Raw genomic sequence first — 21214 nt, 5'->3', positions numbered from 1 at the left:
TGAATGACGCATAGTTAGAACCCTCTCTTCCACGTTTTCCATTTGAGCTTGGTCTCCCATCGTACACCGTGAATTAATTGCACAAAATCGATTCAAGGCAGCAGCGGGTAAACAGACGTTTCTCGTGACGTCACCGGTGCTCATTTTGCACCAAGGGGAGCGGTGCGGTAGCCTTGGACCAACGCTTTTGAGGCCAGTCTACTTCGCTTTGCTTTTAGAGACGCGTGTGTGCATTACTTCTATGCCGTTATGGTTTTTCCTTCAAAAGCGAGAGTGATTACGCTTTCGGTAAATTGAACGAGTGTGTGCTCTCTGTGACTATATTGCATTCGTGAAAAAAATGTCAATTAGTGAGAGAATCCAAGGTTGAAATTCCACAAGTTTATCACAGGAAGCGAATAGTCGGTATCAGCAATTGTTTAATCAGAAAATTTCATATCTTCGAATGAATCATAGACTTTAAAACTATTTTCAATTAGTCTTGTCCAATATACTACGATTCAAATTATTTGAAGCAATTTTGGGACTTTGAACCGTTCCACACCGTTTCTATGACAAAAAAGTGCACCCATATGAATGAAACACACTCTCGAAACACAAACTTCAAGAAATACATTTTTCCTTGTCTCCTACATTTATAAATTTCTCAATGTTTTTTGTACAGGGTGTTTCATAATATATGCGCAGGACTTCAGGATGTGACAGCTCCTCCAAAAATACGAAAAAAAGCTTCTATTGACTTAACCTTTTAAATACACCATTTTCGAGTACAGGGTGTTGAAATTGAAAAAAAAATTGGTTTTCGCGAATAATTCCGGAACTTTTGATCGTACGGGAAACAGCTTTCGTATGCATTGTTCAGTTATTCAGAAAATAATTTCAAATCGTTAAACTGTAGTTTTTCACGGTTTAAAAAAAAAATTACAGTAAAGACCATGTTTTTCGACATAAAAGTTTTTTTTTCAAAAACGGTTGATTTTAAAGCGTATGACCAAGAGCACATTTTTGTGTAGAAAACATTAACGGTTCTCAAAAACCTAATTTTTTTCATTAGCGTATAAGTTGGAGAGAAAAAACCCACTACCCCTCCAAAACCTCCACCACTCGCTCCACCAGTTGAGACTACAAGAAAATTCCACACAAAACAGCTTATTATGATCAGATAATCCTTACGAAAGCTGTTTTCCTTACAATAAAAGTTCCGGAGATATTCGCAAAAATGATTTTTTTTTAATTTCAACACCCTGTATCTCGAAAATGGTGCATTTTAGAGGGTGAGTTGATTGAATATTTTTTTCCTATTTTTGCAGGTGTTATCACGTCCTGAAGTCCTGCGCATATATTATGAAACACCCTATATTTTGTGCGATTTTCATTCAGTCAAGCATAACCTCAAGACATCATCATTAATATAATCGATCTGTGAAATGCCATTGAAAAAGTAACATAAAGTGTCCAGATTCAATATGTTTATGTATCTAATATATTCCAGGACATGATTATACGAATCGGAATATGGGAATGAACTTCATATCAACCTATACCTTAATATTCAAGCACATCAAATTATAGTCCCTTCATCATGACCTTCTGAAACCCTCATATTTGCTTTACTTTGAAAATAATTTGGTAGACTTGAATGAATGTTTTAAAATTAGTCGAATGGTTTGTCAAGAATCTAATGACTACCAGAAAGATTCACAAAAGGTCACTCCCAATTCTTGAGGTTGTGACTCTATTGAATTTTTATTCAAAAAATAATATTCTTCCAATATTTTAAAGAGAATGAGTACGCTCGATTGGAACCATTAGAAAGGAAATGGGTATGGATAATAGTTGAAATATTTCTTTATCAAGCTTATTACTAGTTAACTTTTATTATTTTTTCCACAAAAATATAATAATTGAAACCGAAGTTGAACAAATTTTGTACTGTCAATATTTAAAAAAATTAATGACTGACCTGTATTCAGTTCTATGGTAGGCAACATCGGTCAAGCTTTATTGGGGTATAAATCACAGACTTAACAAACCTCAGGAGATTTATATCTTGAGCACACAAGGTTAGTCAAAAGAGCACACAGCAAGTATTCAAACAAGAGCTCAATTTTTGGTCCATAATTCTCATCACCCAAAAATTTGCCTTGCAAAAATAAAGGTTTTTAAGGGTTCTGAGTTCTTCGTGGAAAATTTGAAAATGAAGGTCTATAAGAAGCTATTTCCATATTTCGACCTCTATAATTACGTCTTGAAACATAATAATATTGAATGCAGACACCCTGTAGGTAGTAGAGATAAAAAAAAGATCGTTTCAAACGAGCAAAAAACATTGATAAACAACCCGAATGGAAGAATTCTGTTGAATATCAACTGACAACTGACATTTATTTAGGTAGCACACAGATAATGATTCATTAAGAAGGCATCATCAAATAAAGATGTATGAATGTATCGTATGTGTGAATGAATGGGAATAGCAAAACCTAAGTTATAGCGGAAAATAGACGTATTTAACAACAACAACAGACGCACATCGGCTAGATTTTTTTTCTAATTGAATGAGGACTGGAATTTAATTACTTTCGCCTCTACTAGCAATTAAACGTTTTTCTTCTATAGCTTGACAGAGAAAAGTTTCTCTATTATTTTTGTCATGATTTTCATCTATTCTATTGTTGGGGGAAGTAGGTCCACTTGTTTGTGTTGTTTATTGGGAATTTTCTTATTTCTGTTAATAAAATTAACAATTTTCAGTTCTTCTCTTATGTTGCTAGTTGTGTATGTACCATGGGGCACAACCGAGGAGGCCACCACACGTAGCCGGTTGCAGAAACTGCAAAAGCTGGCGTGCATTGGTGTCACAGGAACTATGCGCACAGCTCCCACAGCAGCGCTGGAGGTCATACTGGACTTGTCTCCCTTACATCTACATGTAAGGAAATGTAGCCTGCTGGAAGCAATAAGAATTTCCCTGAATGAAAAGCTCCTTCCTGGAAACTGGGTTGTACATATGAGGATACTGAATCAATTAGCTTCAAACCTCCTCGCAAAACCATCGGGTGTTATGTCAACCACCTACGATTTTGAAACACCCTTTGAAACTGTTATAAATGACCGTCCTAGTGCAATAAGTCTCGTAAATCGTCAGGACAAGAAGTCATCCATATGGTTCACAGATATATCAAAATCAGAGAATGGCACCGGCATTGGGATATATGGCCCTAAACTGAGGATCTCTAAAGCCCTGGGAAGTGAGTCCTCGATTCTACAGACCGAGATAATGGCTGTTTACGTATGCGATAAGAGGTGTCTCAAAATGAAACTCAAGGGGGCGTATATCTACATCACCACGGACAGCCAAACCACGCTGAGATCCCTGGAATCGTGTTGCCAGGGGTCTCTGCTGACTTGCCATAACACCATAAAGCAACTGGCCAGAAGAAATAAGGTGACTCTACTATGGGTACCAGAGCACTGTGGGGTTGAGGGAAATGAAAAAGCTGATGAACTTGCAAAAAGTGCATCAAGGTTAACACCTGCTGGACCTGAGCCTTTCTGTGGGCTAGAAAAAGACCAATTTAAAGCTGCGGTACAGCTATGGGAGTTGAACAATAGGATAATGCACTGGACTTACACTCTTAGACTTGTTCAGGTAAAGAAATTCGTGACGATTTCACCTACCTACGCCAAAAAGCTCTTGAAGCTGTCACGAGCCGAGCTTCGGGTGATGGTGGGACTGCTGACGGGGCACTGTCGGTACAAAATCATTTGTACCGTGTGGGAAAGTCAGCAGACTAGATTTGCAGGCTCTGTGGATCGGAAGCAGAAACAGCCGAACACATGGTATGCAAGTGTCCGGAGCTGGCTGGCCTAAGAACCATTCACATGGGCAAACCGGTCCTGGATACCAGAGAGGTAACGGTTAAGGCCCCTAAGGAGGTTCTCAGTTTTATTAACGTCATTGACGACCTCCTTGGATGTCTCTGAATGAGTAGGGTAGAGAACAAAAGATCTGCATGGTCGCAGTTCCCGGAAGGCTTACCAAACCAAAACGACCCCAGTTCAAATAATAATAATCATGGGGCACACCCCAGTAATGCTAGCAGAACCACTTTGAATTTTTGGATTGTTCTTACCTTTTTGACAAATTTCCTGCTTTCCAATTATGAGAGAAATCGTGGGTTTCACTCTCTTAGGTTTAAGCTGGCATAACAACCAAGCTACTCGATTTCCCTTCTGTCCGAGCCTCCGCCTATCTACATATTTGCATATCATGCTGAAAATACATCCCTGCAATGACTCGTTTATTGCTTTTTGAAGATCAAGTACTGATTTGTCAATTCTCAATATTTGTCTGGTATTGTTTGTATATCACTATTTTCATATCTGATCTGCAGAGGGTACATTGTCCTCCCAGCATCCTCTCTTTCAGCTCAGGTTGTGGGAATTGTATGAATGCTGTATAGTAGGGCAGAAATTACTCCAATCTTTCTGTTTGCGCAACTGTAGGTTCATTAGTTCAGGGAGTTTTTCAATCCTGAAGTTACCACTACTGTACAATTTCTCTGTAGTATTATCTTCCAGGCTCGGAGAAGGGTCCAGATCCGAAAGGTGTTATACTTGATGTCTATTCATCAAATCTTTAACTATTTGCAATATCGAAGTGCTTTGACATTTATAACAACTCTCTCAGCTTGGCTTAGCTGTCCACTGTATGTACATACATACAGCTGAAGTTTCTGCAATGCAAAACTGAGATCTCATGATGATTAAAGAAGAATTTACATGCCAGAGTATATAAATTCTTTTTTAATTCGATTACTGTTCGATTGAATTTGGTATGCAATATCAGAATGACTATGCCCGATTCATATCCGAGTCTGAATAATAACAAATTCAATTTCCCAGTGAAACATGCCTCAATGTGCCGTTGCAACGTGCAACAATACTCATCGACGCACAAAAGGGGGTAACGTACGTTATCATCGTTTTCCTGGAGATAATAAAACTCGGATGCGATGGCTTCGATTGTGTGGTAAAACGATACCGAACTGTTCAACGGCCCGTGTGTGCTCTCACCATTTCAGTGCAGTTTGTTACGAAAGAGATGTGCAGCATGAACTTTTAGGACTTCCCTCCAGGTGTAGACTGAAGAAGGGAGCAGTACCAGATAAAAATCTTCCGGATCAGTTCTTGAAAGAGGAAGTTTTGCCTGAAAGCGCCTTCGATATACTTTTAGCTGTTGGTTTGGTGCCTTCGCAGTCGCCGCAGAAACCTTCAGGAGGTCTTCCATTGGAGTAAGTTAACCATTATATTATAACGTATTGATCTTACAAGTTCATTGACTAAATTGAACCACTAATGTTTGAACGTGTAGTGACATTATTGTGCTCAAAAAGATATTCCTTATCTCCAAGTCTTAACTCAAATAACTTCGGAGTTACTTTGCCAATAGTCTACTGCTGACAAATTCAGAACTCCAGAACAAGATTAACGCTTATACGTACAGTAAAACTTCGTTAAGATGCTTTCCCGCATAATACGCTCTTTAGGTCGGTCCCTTAAATTTCTTATGCTAATAGAGTTAAATATTAGGTGTACAACTTTGCTTCCGCTATTTTGCAATAAATGGCTGTAGATGGTAGTGGAAATAAATAGATCGTAGATGTCATACAATAAGCTTAGGTATTTGTAAACATAATAGTCCGGGAGCCAGGTGCAAATTTGGTTGATTATTTCCTCTCGAGAAATAATTGGTGAGATGCATCAGATAATAAAAATAAAAAGCCCCGTGAACGTCAGCTACGACTCTGCTGGAGGGGAGAGCGGTGGCAGCCCCCCAAACACGAAGAAAAAAAATACATTCAGTCATTTCCTCCCAACTGAAAATTTGTCAAATTATAGCTAACCCAATATCTAGACGAAAAAATACAATCAGCTGGCTATAGCATGGTGGATTATACGTCAGCTGGTGCCTCAAACATGAAGATCTTGTAGCTCCAGTTGCTAGGTGCCCCTGTTTCAATTCTGAAGAAGTTAAGTACTCTATTTTCATTTCATGAGTCGTTCAAAATTTTGTTTTTCTTCCACTTCCAAAACTAAACATTCGATTGAGATGAAAATTTGCATTTAGCTGTACAATCGCAATTTCAAGGATCTCGCAAACTTTCATATTCATCCAAAGAGTAATAAACATAGATTGAAGGAGTATACGTTATTTTTACGTCCTCAACATGGTTATGATTAGGTTGTCGGATTGTGATATATTTTCAAATTCACAATTTTACTACATATATCGTTATGAATGTATATTATATTGAATGAAATATATTTATTTGAGTGATTCCCGATTAAATATGCAAATTTGAATATTTGGAATCCGATATTTTTACTAATTGTCGAAGTTATAATGAGCAGAATATCATTATTTTCTGTGTATACCTGCTGAAATCCGAGGTTTGGCAACTTTTGCTCTCCTAGTGTCATCGGCTGTTTCACGTCGTTTGGCGCGCTTGAAGTTTGTTTTTCTGAATTTCTGATATATTTAGGTATGTTCAATATAATTTGAGTAATAAGGAACGTTGATTCGGTATGGGACAAAAGAAGTGCGTTCTTTGTGGAGAAACTCACGAATTGAGCGAAATATCGTATCACTGATATGTTTTCATTTCCGCGCGCTTCACATCAAGTTTGATAATTTATGTTGGGGACAAAATTTGCTTACTGAAAATGTCATATGCTCCCTCAATCTATGTTCATTACTCTGAATATTCATCGCACAACCAAAACCATAAAAATTCCAGAAGAATATAAAAAAAAAATACAATATTTTCGTGATCACAAAATCCAGATAGTATGTGGTTTTTATGGGAGCAATTGATGCATGAATGAACAAGCAGCTTAATGCAGCTGGCTTCACGTCAGTGCTTTCTTCTTTTACTCCTTTTTATTGGTATAGGTTAGCAGTCAGTTTTTTTCAACTTCATCGTCCGTTTTGTGAGATTTTGATATCCAGGACTTCCTATCTCCATCCTTTATGTGGTCTATCATCATTTTCAATAATAAACCTTTGGATTCGACCTAGGTAAAATCAAATCCTTTGAAATGTTCACAATTTTGCATGAAAAGTGTTACAAAAATGGTTGATTGTTGGTCCTAGTTTGAGTAAACTTTTCCTAAGCCTTTCACTGTGTATTTTCATACTGGTTCACTACCACTATCAAATGTGAAAACTAAATGAAACACCAGCATTACTAAAAACAAAATTTCAAAAGTAAACTAGGTAGGGTTATATCATAAAAGTGGAACATATTGCAATACTCTCTTTATCTATGGGTTACACATATAAGTGACATCATTTGCTCTGATTAGTGTTACAGATAACATGATAACAGGTAACAAATATGTGAAAAAACGTTTCTTAATTACGTCTTCAATATACTAGCTGAAATTTATGTACAGGCTGGCCCAATTGATATATATGATATATTTTGTCGGAAAAACATTATAAAGATATTGTCCACTAAACCACTAAGATTTTTCATTGAGGAAAACAAAGAAAGATTCGCAAATGTGTTTTCCACCTAAAATGTATTTCAGTAGTTCATTGTCCATAGTTTAAGTCGGTTTAAGTGCAAACTCAAAGGTTCCAATTTGATCAATTTGTTCATTTCCGACCGGAAATGAACATGGAATTGAAATGGCAGTCTGGAAGATCTCCCAGACTGCATACCACAAGCGTTCCATATATGTATTTTAATCTTCAGTAAGAACACGATTACAGCACACAAATTTTGTAATTTTGACACGATGGTTTTCCTCGAATTTGTTTTTGAGTTAATGAACTCAAATGAAAATGTGTACCTAATACATTGGTGGTGAATAAATTGCCAACGTCCATATCTCAACGGTAATAGTGATATGGCGTTATCAAAAATTCTATTATGAAAACAATCCTAGCCGTTGATAATTCTCTTGTAGTGTTGATCCTTTGAACACACTCATTTTGTTCTACAAAATGTTGATGAAAACATTTAATAAGTCATTAATTATCGCGAAGATGTGACTTATGAAAATTTTCAACATATCAAAACTCAATGATCTTCTCTCAACATTACTTTGTAATTCATTTTTACATTGGTTTTCCTTTTTATAGCTGTATACTATTTCAGTTTCTATTTATTGAGAATTGAGAGTAATTCAAAAATAAAAACTGAAATGGTATACAACTATAAAAAGGAAAACCAATGTAAAAATGAATTACAAAGTAATGTTGAAATAATTATGGATTCAATATTTTCGATAATTCATTGTTAAAAGTCACTTCAAACCACTTTCAGGTATCCAAGTTCTCAAAAACTTCACTTTTACGTTGAAAATTTGTGCAGTTAAACTGTCTGCGCGAAAATATGAAGAACACGTCTCAGTTTAGTTTTTAGTGGTTTTTCCGAATATTAAAACAGATTTTCAAAATTCCAGGTTGTTGTTTCGAGGATTCAAACGATTCATAATTTTTTGTTAACCCGGACCTGGATTTTCAAGGCGGTTATTGCATGATACGTTTGGGCTCTCAATTAGGAACATATTTGCCAAATATGAAGGAAATATACCGGTTGGTTCTTTTGATATGGCCTCAGAAAGAAACGGGCAAAATTCATAAAACACCTTGTATATCGGCTACGAAGACAGTAAGACCCAATAAATGGGGTATCCCCAGAACCGCCTTGGTACCACCTATGCACCTGTGAAGTATTTCCGTTTCCCAATGAAACACCCTGTATAATAATTTTAGAACACTCATAAATGAATATAATGAATGAAACCCGCATTGGTAGATAAATTGATGTATCTAAAGAAGTAGAGCTGATAGAGAACAACGGATTTCATGTACAGATTAGCGTCCCAAATATAGTTAAAATCAGCTCTAAAATCCCAGGCACCCGAAAAAAAAATATTTTTTTTGTTGCCCTGTGTTTCTGTTATTGGGAAGAAGCGAGTTATGAAAATTTTCAACATATCTAAACTCAATGCCATTCATTCAACCGCCCAACGGGTTGTTCACTTTGAAACCAACGTTCAACAGAAATTTTTCAGCATACAAAAAATAGGATCGAAAAATTATGTGTCTCTCGGTTTCTATTGTCATTTGATATTTTTGAGGGGTTTGCATAACCGCTTGAGGGATGATCGTACACTCACAATTTTGTGGTCGAAAGATGTCCCCCTCCTTGTCTCAACTCTTCCGTGAAAATCAAATCCAGGTAAATAAGTGGGCCAGCCTGTGAATACATTTCAGCTATTATACTGAATCACGTCTATTTAGAACCGTGTTGTGTGTTGATACTCAATGCATACTCCTGTTGGGATAATTTCTTAAAAAAGCTTACAGCTTGAGTATAGAAGGTAGAACTAAGCACATCAGTTGAATTCTGCCTTCATCCGACTGCCTAGCTGAAAAATATCCACCTGCATCTCGATGATATAACCCCAAATCGACATTGTCTCAGTCTCCTTGATGTGACTCATAGCGCAGTTATCGAAAATCTATCTTTTTGTGGAGCACCAACGCTGAGCGAACAAACATTGTGAGTTCCAGATATAGATATAGTTCATTTGGCTACGAAGGTCACTGACCGCGTCGAACATTTCAACCTACTTAAAGTCTCCTCACTAACTTAGTATGTTATAATGTACCGCATGGCTCACGTGCCTTATTCCAAGGAAATATAATCAGTCAATTGAATTTCCCTCCCTTCTATTCAGTGCCTTCGATTTTTGTGTCGTTTGCTTCATTAGTTTCGAGAGAAATCGTATCACACGGAAATATTGAAGTTTTCGATTGATTCGTATTGTGTTTACTTTGTCCCATTTTCGTATATATGGTGGGAGTTCAGTGTACACTTGTTTCAAACAATGTGACTCAATGTGTAAGGTTTGGAGGTCGTTATTTCTCTCCGCTGAACCGCAACAAGACTGTCAAGACTACTCTCCAGCGATTAGATATAGGTAGGCAACTACGAGATCTGAAATTGTTCACTTGAAACTTGTTTGTGAAAATGGGAAATATTCTTAAATAAAGTAGAGGCATTTTATAGTTATTGATGTTCTCTAACTCCTAAAAAAACTGCTTATATTCGCATATACTCATTCATAGGTACTACATAATATAACCGAAATCCGAATAAATCAATCTGAAGATTTTTGCAGAAAATTCCGGCTGTCAAAGGAACGTTATACCCGCTGTGAACTCAACTTATTTACTTAATATCTAAACATTTGAAAAATATAAAAATAGTTGAACAAAGAAGAGATGTTCGATAGTCATTCCCTCTTTCAAAATAGAAGAAGAAATGAGGTTCAATGTTTGGTTTTCTATCCCAAATCTTCCTAGGCTTCTCTGAGACTTTTAGTTACTACTGTCAAATAATTATTATTTTTTATATGTGAAGGGTGTTTTTTTAGAGCTATAGAACTTTAAATTGCAATAAAACAACGATGGAGTATTCGATTGACATGAATTTTATTTATCCGCAAGATAATCTTGTGGCATTACATTTTAAATATGATTTCTGGCATATGACCGCCACGGCTGGCTCAGATGTAGTCCAATCTGGACGTCCAATTTTCGATGACTTTTTCCAACATTTGTGGCCGTATATCGGCAATAACACGGTGAATGTTGTCTTCCAAATGGTCAAGGGTTTGTGGCTTATCCGCATAGACCAATGACTTTACATAGCCCCACAGAAAGTAGTTTAGCGGTGTTAAATCACAAGATCTTGGAGGACAATTCACAGGTCCAAAACGTGAAATTAGGCGGTCACCAAACGTGTCTTCCAATAAATCGATTGTGGCACGAGCTGTGTTACATGTTGTGCCGTCTTGTTGGAACCACAGCTCCTGGACATCATGGTTGTTCATCGTTTTTGAAGAAGTACGGACCAATGATTCCACCGGCCCATAAAGCGCACCAAACACTCAGTTTTTTTGGATGTAACGATGTTTCGACATACACTTGAGGATTAGCAAATGCGGCAGTTTTGTTTGTTGACGTAGCCATTCAACCAGAAGTGCGCTTCATCGTTAAACAAAATGAAATGGACGTAGTGCGTGATACATATTCCGCACAGAACCATTATTTTCGAAATGAAATTGCACTATTTGTAAGCGTTGTTCAGGCGTGGGTCTATTCATGATGATGAATTGCCAAACCAAACTGAGAATAAATCACTTGACAGCTGTTGAATCGGTCGTCATCTCGAACAGAAGTGCCAACTTAAAGTTATATACCTCGAAGAAAAACACCCGTTATTATACATATTCCAATTTGCCGAACTATACTTTTTATGTAGAATATTCCATGAAAGATTTTCGATTTCTTTTTGGCCATAATTTCAGGCTCATTTATTAACCTATTAAAAACTTTTTTGCTCTTGGGGACAACATACCTGTACTCGTATAGTGTGTGGTCTACAAGGGCGCAAATGGCAAATGAATGTACAACCTCCTGACCACCCACAAAATCAACTGAGATATTGAGACCCTGAACCTACCCTGGAAATTTCGAGTTTGTAGGACATTCTATTTAAGAGTTATCGTCTACACATCATGTGCTGGCCATAAAGACAGAATAGATTTTAACCTCTCATCATCATCAACTCATCCCATCAGTGAGTGACTTCTCTCCTGAACGATACAGGAGCAATAAGAGCATCGCAGTAGGCTGTATTGTTAGGAATGTTACATTATTTTTAGGGGAAATTCCTCATGGACTAACAACGTTTTAAAAGATCGGAGAGTGTGAGACACAGCGTTGATGAACAAAACCTACCGCACTAAACATAACCTACTGTTCTTGAGATAGCAGGCATCTATTTGTCTATGAACCTTTTGATTCTTTTTTTCTGATTCTATCAAGATTTCTGTCATGTGGTTTTGTTTTTAACTTATTTGCCTTTTACTGGCGAATCTCCTCTTTTTGATATTTAAAATGCTCCGGTGGTAGCAGATTCAATGCTTCTATTTCATCGTTCAGTATCCTTGCAACAATCCTATCAATTATTTTTCGAAGTGCTTACGCTAGACTTATTGGCTTGTAGTTTTGGGGCAATTTCCCTGGCTTATTGACTTCAGCAGTTTTCCATCTTTTTGGATAGTGTTCTGTTTTCATCACTCCATTGGCTATATAAGTTTGCACTGTTATTCCTTTTATGGGAATAAATTTGGTAATTTTATCCGTACCTACCTAGAGCTTTTCGTACCTGGAGTATCGAAATTTGATGTTCCAACATCAATTCTTCATTTTCTTTACTTGTTCATTTTTATCGTCTTCTGTGTATTTGATTCTCGCTTCTCTTTCTATTCTTTCTATTGTCTCAGCCAGAGATTAGGCTTTTTCTAGCATGCTATCCCACTTGGTCCGTGTAGTGGTGGAATTACAGGGGTCTCACATCGTTATAACTTTTGCATCTTCCATGCGGAATGGTCTTTGGTATTCATCTCTTTAACCCTATGGTCCCTATTTGACTTCTCTGTACTTATATAGAAGAGCTAGCCTTCGGATTCTTTAGGTGCTCTCTTAGTGGGCTTCTTTTATTCTCATCTGTATCTTTTCAACTTCGTATTATTGTTCTTCAGAAGTTATTATCAGGGATATCCTGTATTGTTTTTCTGTACATTGATCGTATGTGAAATCTTTCCTTTGAAATTCTTCTTTTTTCGGCTTCTGTTCCAATCTGAGTTGTGGTCCGATGTGTCATCCTTCATTTACTATAGTAACTCTTGGGTAATGTCTATGATTATGACAATATTTTATAAGTCTGGTAGGCCATTCCTTCTGAATATGTTGTTTCTGGTCTTGGTACTATGGCATTCTGCTTTTCGGCGTACGTCTTGAGCTTCTTCCCTTTTTGATTTTTTGTTCGGTTGCATTCTCTTCATTTTCAGTTCAGTTTGCTGATAATGCTGTTTACTTTCTTTGTGATGTTATCTAGCTATTCAGTAGTTTTGGATTAATCCTCATTTGCCCATTCTTTCTTCTTTTTGTCTTTTCTGAACTTCTTTGCTTTCAGTATTCTATACTGATTTGGTCCCTTTTTCCTTATTAATGTCGATCATTTTCTATTCGCAACATCCTTTGTAGCTGCCTGGGTGTCTCTTTTAATCTCAGTGGGCATAAATAGCTTTGCGCTCCTCATTTTCTCTTGTCAATTTGCCGTATTATTATTCACTTTCTCTCTACTTGTATGTTTTCTCAATAAATATTAATAACAATTTCTTTTCAGCCTGCAAAAGATGCGAATAATGGAGGACGTAAGAGAAGGATGTATGGTTCAGCCTTCATCGCCAGGCCATGCAGAGTTGCAGCCCGAAAAAGACAAAACTGAAGAAAAAGACATCTCAACTGAAAACGGTATATCAGCAGAAGCTAATAAAGATGAGATCGCTACCGAAAAATGTGAACCTACAGAAAATGTCTCCAACGATGACGAAATTGAAAGTAAAGACTTGAATGCAGTAGAAGGTAATGATACTGATACAGACATCACCGATTCCACGTTAAATAAACGTAAAGATGATGAGGAAAAAACAACTGCCAAAAAATTAAAACTTGACATCGATGAGAGTTTTCACCAAAGAAATAAAATTTTCGATGAGTACATGGATATGATGGAATGTGATGACTCCAATGCTGATCAGCTTCAAATACAGTCAGACCAGCTTTCCAACGAAATAAAAACATTGAGTGAGCTCGCGCGAGAGAAAGAAATGGAATGGAATAGCATTATACATTTAAAAAAATTGAAAGAAGAATTACTGATGAGAATTGATCGAAAAATTCAAATATGTTTGATGACTGAAGATAAGAAAGATGGTGATTCAAATGTTGAAGAGAGTAGGATGAAAACTAGCCCAAAATTATTATCACTCAATGTTTCCAAATCTCCACAGATCGATAAAATAAGTAAGCTGCTTTTTGCGGCACAAAATTCAGATGAATCTTTAGATTTAAGACGGAATATGAAGAGTAGGCCAACTCTCGACGTACAATCCATCATAGCAGACTATAGGCAAAGGCATCCAGAGAATATACCTAGGAGAGGAAAGAGAATAAGAAATAATTATAATGGCAAGAATAGACCTTCTAATGTAATGAATTTCTCATCTTTATCTCTGGGTTCTGGTTCCCAAATGAGGCATAATAACTTACAAGATATAAGCAACGAATTGAACCTAATTTTCAATACAATGAACTCGGTAAGTAGGGAAAATCACAGCTTCCTTTTTCCTTCTCTTCTTTCCTTTCATTTTTTATGTATGTAGGAAGGCGAAGGATGCTTAAAATTCAGACCATAGAAAGTGGATCGAATATTTATATTACAAAAAAAAATACAGGGTGATTCAAAATTCAGTATCAAGATTTCAGGGGCGTATTTGCCCGCAAACGCTTACTGAATATACAAGTTTCAAGATTTTCTAGTTTTTTCTTCATAGCTCCTTCAGTTTTTGAGATATTGAGATCAAATTTGAAATAAAGGTTCGTTAGGTTTCTTTTTTTTTAGAAAATTCAGATCACAAACCAATTAGTATGTACTGAATCAGGGTCGTTGCGGCTCTGTTAGTCTTCCGGGAAGTGAGACCAAATTGATCTTTTGTTTTTAACACTACCATTCCTACAAAGCCAGGAAGGCCGTCGATACTATTAACGAAAGATCAAGTATAACCTCAAGCTCTGCTTTGGCATTTGTGTGTATAGCACTTTTTTTGCAGTATTTATTATTGTTAGATCACCACCAGATGGACCTGAGCCTTTCTGTGGGATAGGAAAAGACCAATATAAAGCTGCGGTCCAGCTATGGGAGTTGAACAGTAGGACAATCCACTGGACTAACACTGCTAGACTCATTCAGGCATAGATATTCGTGAAAATTTCACCTACCTACGCCAAAAAGCTCCTGAAGATGTCGCGGGTCGAGCTTCGGGTGATGGTGGGACTGCTGACGGGGCACTGTCGGTACAAACATCATTTGTACCGTATGGGAAAGTCAGCAGACGAGATTTGCAGGTTCTGTGGATAGGAAGCAGAAACAGCCGAACACTTGATATGCAAGTGCCCGGAGCTGGCTGGCCTAAGAACCATTCACATGGGTAAGCCAGTCCTGGTTACCAGAGAGGTAACGGCCAAGGCCCCTAAGGAGGTTGTCAATTTTATTAACGTCGTTGACGACCTCCCTGGGATTCTATGAATGAGTAGGGTAGAGAACAAAAGATCTGCATGATCGCAGTTCCCGGAAGGCTTACCGAACCAAAACGACCCCAGCTCAAATAATAATAATTGTTAGATCACCAACTCTACTAAACAATGTTTCAATAATTAATGATATAATATAATTTTTTAGGTTGAAAGTTCTAGAGCAACTATCGATACTAGTCAGAGAGTTCCAGATTCAACATCCTTCAAAAATATGCTTCTGCAACTTGCCAAACTTTCCCAAACTGAAGAGAACGAAATCCTGGAGACCACGATGAAGCCTCCACCACCTTATCCAGAAGTAACAGTTCATCCAGTCGTAACAACAGCACCTCTCCAGAATTCCCTATTGCACGGAATATTAACAAAGGTAAAATTTCATTTTCTTTTTTTTTATGCTATAAAGTTGCGTTTAGATAGAGCGAATTTGTATCGAGAGTATGACTCGCGCATTATAGCCTGCTGGAAGCAATAAGGATATCCAGTAATGGGAATCTCTGTCCGGAAAACTGGATTGGACACAAAGGGATCAATTAAACTCAAAACTCCTGGTAAAACCCTCAGATGTGATGCCAACTATCTTCGATTTCGAAGCACCCTTTGAAACGTTCATTGACGACCGTTTCAATGCAATTAACTTAGTGAATCTCTTGGACAAAAAGTCCTCCATATGGTATACAGATGGATCAAAATTAGAAAAAGAAGGGATTGGGGTATATGGGCCTAAAACGAGGATCTCAAGATCCCTGGGAAGTGATACCTATATCCTGCAAACCGAAACTCTAGCTGTCTACACTTGCGCTCAAGAGTGTCTCAAAAGAAACCTCAAAGGGGTGTGTATTGACATCGCTACGGGCAGCCAGGCAATACTGAGGTCCCTGGAATCATATAGCCAGGGGTATCTACTGACATTGGGATGATGTAATATCATAAAACAATTGGCCAGAGGCAATAAAGTAACTCTACTATGGGTAGCGGGGCATTGTGGTATTGAAGGAAATGAAAAAGCTGAAGAACTTGCAAAAAGGACATAAAGATTGACACTTACTGGTCCTGAGCCCTTCTGTGGGCTTGGAAAATACCAATACAAGACAGGGGTCCAACAAAGGGAGATGGAAAATAGGAAAACCCTCTGGAGGAATACTCCGGGTCTTGCTCAGGCAAAGAAATTTGAGGTGCTATCACCGACCTATACCAGAAAGCTCTTGAAGCTACCACGAGCTGAGCTTCGGGTAATAGTAGGACTGTTGATAGGACACTGTCAGTGAAAACACCTTTTGTACTGCATGAGATCTGCAGACTCTGTGGAAAGGAGGTAGAAACAGTCGAACAGATAGTGTGCGAATGTCTGGAGATGACTGGATTAAGAACCACTTATATGGGTAAGTCAGTTCTGGATAATCACGAAGTAATAGCCAAGGCTTCTTAGGATATCATCGGTTTCGTTAACAGCATCGAGTGCCTCCCTGGGTTTGTATGAATAGGTAGGTTAAGAACAAAAGATCAATTTGGTCAACGTTCCCGGCAGGCTTATACAGTCGTAACGACCCCGATTCAGTGAAATAATAATAATAATAATGACTCGAGCACCCAACTCAAACCAACCAGAAGTGGACTTTTTCTCCTTAAAACCATGACCTTTTTTTCGAAACATTTTTCTATAGGATGTTTGCTTTTTGAGATTTTTAACTGATTCAACTGAAAGAGTTCAACCGGTATGTTCATCATGTAATTCTGATTTTTCTCTCTTTCAGACACCTTCTAGAGGAGGCTATAAAAAAGCATTTAGTCCCACGTTAGCAAGACTTCTAACAGCTCCCGATCAGTCAGGAAATGAAACCAAACCAACACTTTCAATAACAAACAGCTCAGGGCATCAATCCAATATATCTATCGCTGAAATGCTTTCTTCAAGTAAGGTTAGTAAATACTATATGGGTTATCTTCTAAAACTCGATATTTATTGTCCAAATCAAGAAATAAGCATCGTTGCAAATTTGAGGAAATGGAAGTTATCCTATTGATCTTAATGTTTCCGAGATTTCTTCTGCAATTATATTCTTCATCGCTAGTAGTACTAAAAATATCATTTGATTTATGCGAATTATGAGAAATAAATCTTTCAGTGTACCTCATTATTCTCGACTTGCAGAAAATTTGAGAAACTATCTGAGATTTGTTTGGTCATGGGCGCCCGCAGAAATTTTTCTCAGGGGGGGCAAAATGAAAATTATTGAAAAACGATAAGGCGTCCATGATTGTCATTGAAAACCGGAAAATTGTTGAGAATCCATTACTTCCCTTTTTCCATGCCTTTTGGATTGAGAAAGTAATATTTAGGGTGTTGTGCTGAAAAATGCGGCAATCAAAATCTCAGGGGGGGCAAAATGAAAATTATTGAAAAACGATAAGGCGTCCATGATTGTCATTGAAAACCGGAAAATTGTTGAGAATCCATTACTTCCCTTTTTTCCATGCCTTTTGGATTGAGAAAGTAATATTTAGGGTGTTGTGCTGAAAAATGCGGCAATCAAAATCTCAGGGGGGGCAAAATGAAAATTATTGAAAAACGATAAGGCGTCCATGATTGTCATTGAAAACCGGAAAATTGTTGAGAATCCATTACTTCCCTTTTTTCCATGCCTTTTGGATTGAGAAAGTAATATTTAGGGTGTTGTGCTGAAAAATGCGGCAATCAAAATCTCAGGGGGGGCCATGGCCCCCCCTGGCCCCCCCCTGCGGGCGCCCATGTGTTTGGTATCTACAAATTCAATAATTATTTTGTTTCCAGGAGGACGATAAGAATGAAGATAGTAATGATCGATTAGTGATCGATGAGGGTAAACGGGAGGAGAAACGAGAATCGGATAACAATTCAGATCCAGGTGATGAAGTTCCTCAGTGCCAAGGCTGCAACCAAAAAACTGCCCAGTTCGTTTGTGCTGGTTGTGGGAACCAATGGTATTGCAGTAGGGATTGTCAGGTTAGTAGTAGACATTTACTAAGCAACCATATAGTTCTGGATATAAACATTTATTCGACGGCAATCGGCACAATGAGATGTTATCTTATTTTGAAACATTTTTTAATATTCAACGAAATTTTTATTCTTGTTATGATCATCATCGAATGAGTATTTGTTTGCAGTTTATTTGAGGATATTAAAATAACAACAGAAGTTTTATCAAATATTGAAAGAGAAAACTGAAGCTGATATGAATTAGAAGGCTAAGAAGTTCTTTTTTTTTCAGGTTTCAGCATGGGATGAGCATTCAGAGGTATGCTGTGGTTGAAAGGATTCTTCTCTAATGGAAGTTATACCAGTAGAATATACCAAAGACAGTTTATGCTGATAATCTTCATCTGATTGTTCCAATGCAATAGCCTACAATTACTCAATCTACCGCCTTGATCAGCGGAAAGTTGCTGAATTAGTTACATATTAGATTTTTTATAAAAAATAGAAGAGAAGGTTGTAAAGAATACTACTGTATATAAGTAAACCAGGGTTGAATATTTTTCAGATCCTATATACCTAACTACCTATATTTTCAATGAAAATAAAGTGAAATTGTGTAACGATTGCCTAGATCATAAAATTATTTGTTCTTTCAGATTTATTGTTATTATTTCGGAGAAATATATTTCTTCACGAAAACTTTGATAGGATGTTTGTGAGTGATATTCATGGGATTTTACTGAAAATTATGAGATGAATCTTGTGAATTTGTAAACTCCAAACTATTTTCAGTTTTTTTCTTTATGTGGTTACCTTTATAGACCAGATTTTGATTTTGTTTCCTTCATAATCTACGAATTCCTTTAAAAATTGATTCATCTCATATTCCCAATATTTATTCCAATACCACTTTACTGATTAAAGAGACCTTAAACCTTGATCAACCTATTCGAAAGAACAGAAGAACATTAATCTGAAATCTTTGATATTGATACCATGGCAATTCAGATTTAAATTCCAGTTTACGAAAAAGAGTATTCATTGTCATTTGAGAATTTTTGTGGTACATTTCACTCAGATTTGGTGTATATGTGGGCTTGATATTGTATTTGTGACAGATTTGATCAGTGTACAATAAAAACTGCTACAAATATAAGAAATTGCATTTTTTATAATTGAAATCAAATTCTCATTAGAATTAGAATATGGTTACTACAACCTTTTTCTTTTTACCAAGCAGGGAGAATCCTCATGGACGAAATACCTCAAAGAAGTTCGAAGAAGAAATCAGGTCCGGATCACTTGAAGAAATTACATACTCTTTCATTTATTTTATTTATTTATTGTACATTTAGGTTGCGAACAGTACAATGAACCAACAGAGCAACCACAAATGACAGAGTAGCTAAGTCAAATTTACATTTGATAAGATTATTGGTTTAGTTCAGAATAAGAGGCAAAGAAGAAGTTTTTGAGAAATTTTTCAAGATTATCACACTCCTTCCGTTATAATTTTTCCGATATTTATTTTTGACTTTTATCAAGTGCTGCTTATGAAATTCTTCTCTCATATTTTCTCTGGCTTCGTCAAACTGTTTCTTCACTTCTTTTTCTATAAGTTCTGCTAACACAATATCTTCTTACTGTAGTCATCAAAGAACTAAACTGAAGTTATTCGCATCGAAAATTTGTCTGTGCTGTCTTGTACAATTCAATGTGTTCCATTTAAATTGCAATTGATTTGTGAAGACATCAGTACTGAATTGACTATACAAGGTGTTCCCAAATTGGAGGTACAAACGAAAGTGACAGATTCCTCGGATCAAAAGTCCTATAACAATTTAAAATTTTCATCATGTGATAAGGCAATTTTGAATGCGAATTTAAAGGGTGATATTTTTAGGGTAGCTCCCTTTCTCCAGAACTTTTTTTATTGAACCACTGGTAGTTTAGAAAAATGTGAAAGAAACTCTGGTCCAGTACTATACTTTTTGGTTTCTTGCAGTTTTGTCGTATTTGCTAAAAGTTTTGAGAAAAAAATTTCAAACACCTCTCTAATAATCCACAGGAAACTTCAAATTATTATAAAGATCCAGTTAATAAGCTGTGATGAATAAATTTATTATAAGTTTTGGTTCTTATTTACTCAATTTGTAGCGAAGATTAATAAAAATTCGATAAACTTGTATATGTATATATAAGCATCACAAAAAAGGAGGACTACAGGAAACACCCTGTATCTCGAAAACTAAGCGTTTGCGGGCCCATGTTTATAGGACTTTTTATTCTTAAAATTACCCAAGGAATCTCTCATTTTCCTTCGTATCAGGAAAACTCTGTATAAGATAAGGACAATCGAATCGATAGTCAAAAAATTATTTCGTGTAAGATCTACGCCCTCGTATGTTTGAAAAAGAAATTATAATATTTGTATGATATAAGCCCTGAGCTCAGTTAAGAAAGTTTAATACCCTGGTTTTAATGAGACGCCTACTTAATACAAAAATCGAACGTCGTGGACACTTGTTTATAATTGCACTTGTTTATTTTTGGAACTGAGAGAAATCACACAGTCAAGTACAATGATCTGGCAATGAGTTTCCGAACTGTCTGAACTGAAGAGTTGGCAGAGATTCTTGATTTTTTCACAATTATTACGGAAACCTATTGTTAAAAAATTGTATAAAAAACGAGTTATAGGCATTTGTTCCTTTTTTGATTAGGTACCAAAAAACGAATATCACTCTCATTTTTTTGCTTGTTTGCAAAACTATAACTGTGATAATAGAGTTTTTTAGCAAATGATTGGTTTATTTGGATGGTGTGCATGATCAAACAGTGAATTATTTTGAAGCTAGGAATTCAAATTAAGACAAAATGCCTAACCGATAAGGAAAATGAAAACTGTGATCCTCTTCGCTCTATAACAACAATAAGTAGGTATTGCAAATTGGATCTTCGAGAAAACTCAAACCTATATTTATTTCAATTCATAAAATGGAGGA

The 21214-nt window shown here is 36.6% G+C and overlaps 1 protein-coding gene across 6 annotated transcripts; it reads left to right on the top strand.

The window, feature by feature from the left end:
* Positions 1-180: 180 nt before the first annotated feature.
* LOC123673809 lies at positions 181-18758 on the top strand. 6 transcript variants are annotated; one of them, XM_045608499.1, is made up of 7 exons: positions 181-365; positions 4909-5297; positions 13284-14256; positions 15399-15620; positions 17005-17169; positions 18042-18233; positions 18502-18758. In XM_045608499.1, the coding sequence occupies exons 2-7, from the start codon at positions 4915-4917 to the stop codon at positions 18541-18543; spliced, it is 1977 nt and encodes a 658-aa protein (XP_045464455.1). In that variant the 5' UTR covers positions 181-365; positions 4909-4914; the 3' UTR covers positions 18544-18758. The 6 variants fall into 6 exon arrangements, with proteins under 6 accessions (XP_045464455.1, XP_045464453.1, XP_045464452.1 ...); XM_045608497.1 differs by having other exon boundaries at positions 181-405; XM_045608496.1 differs by having other exon boundaries at positions 182-401.
* Positions 18759-21214: the final 2456 nt, after the last annotated feature.

This window comes from Harmonia axyridis, chromosome 2 (assembly GCF_914767665.1).
Source record: "Harmonia axyridis chromosome 2, icHarAxyr1.1, whole genome shotgun sequence".
NCBI classification, from domain to species: Eukaryota; Metazoa; Arthropoda; class Insecta; order Coleoptera; family Coccinellidae; genus Harmonia; species Harmonia axyridis.
Note: the sequence above shows the minus strand (reverse complement) of the source record. Positions and strands in the feature narration are given on the sequence as shown.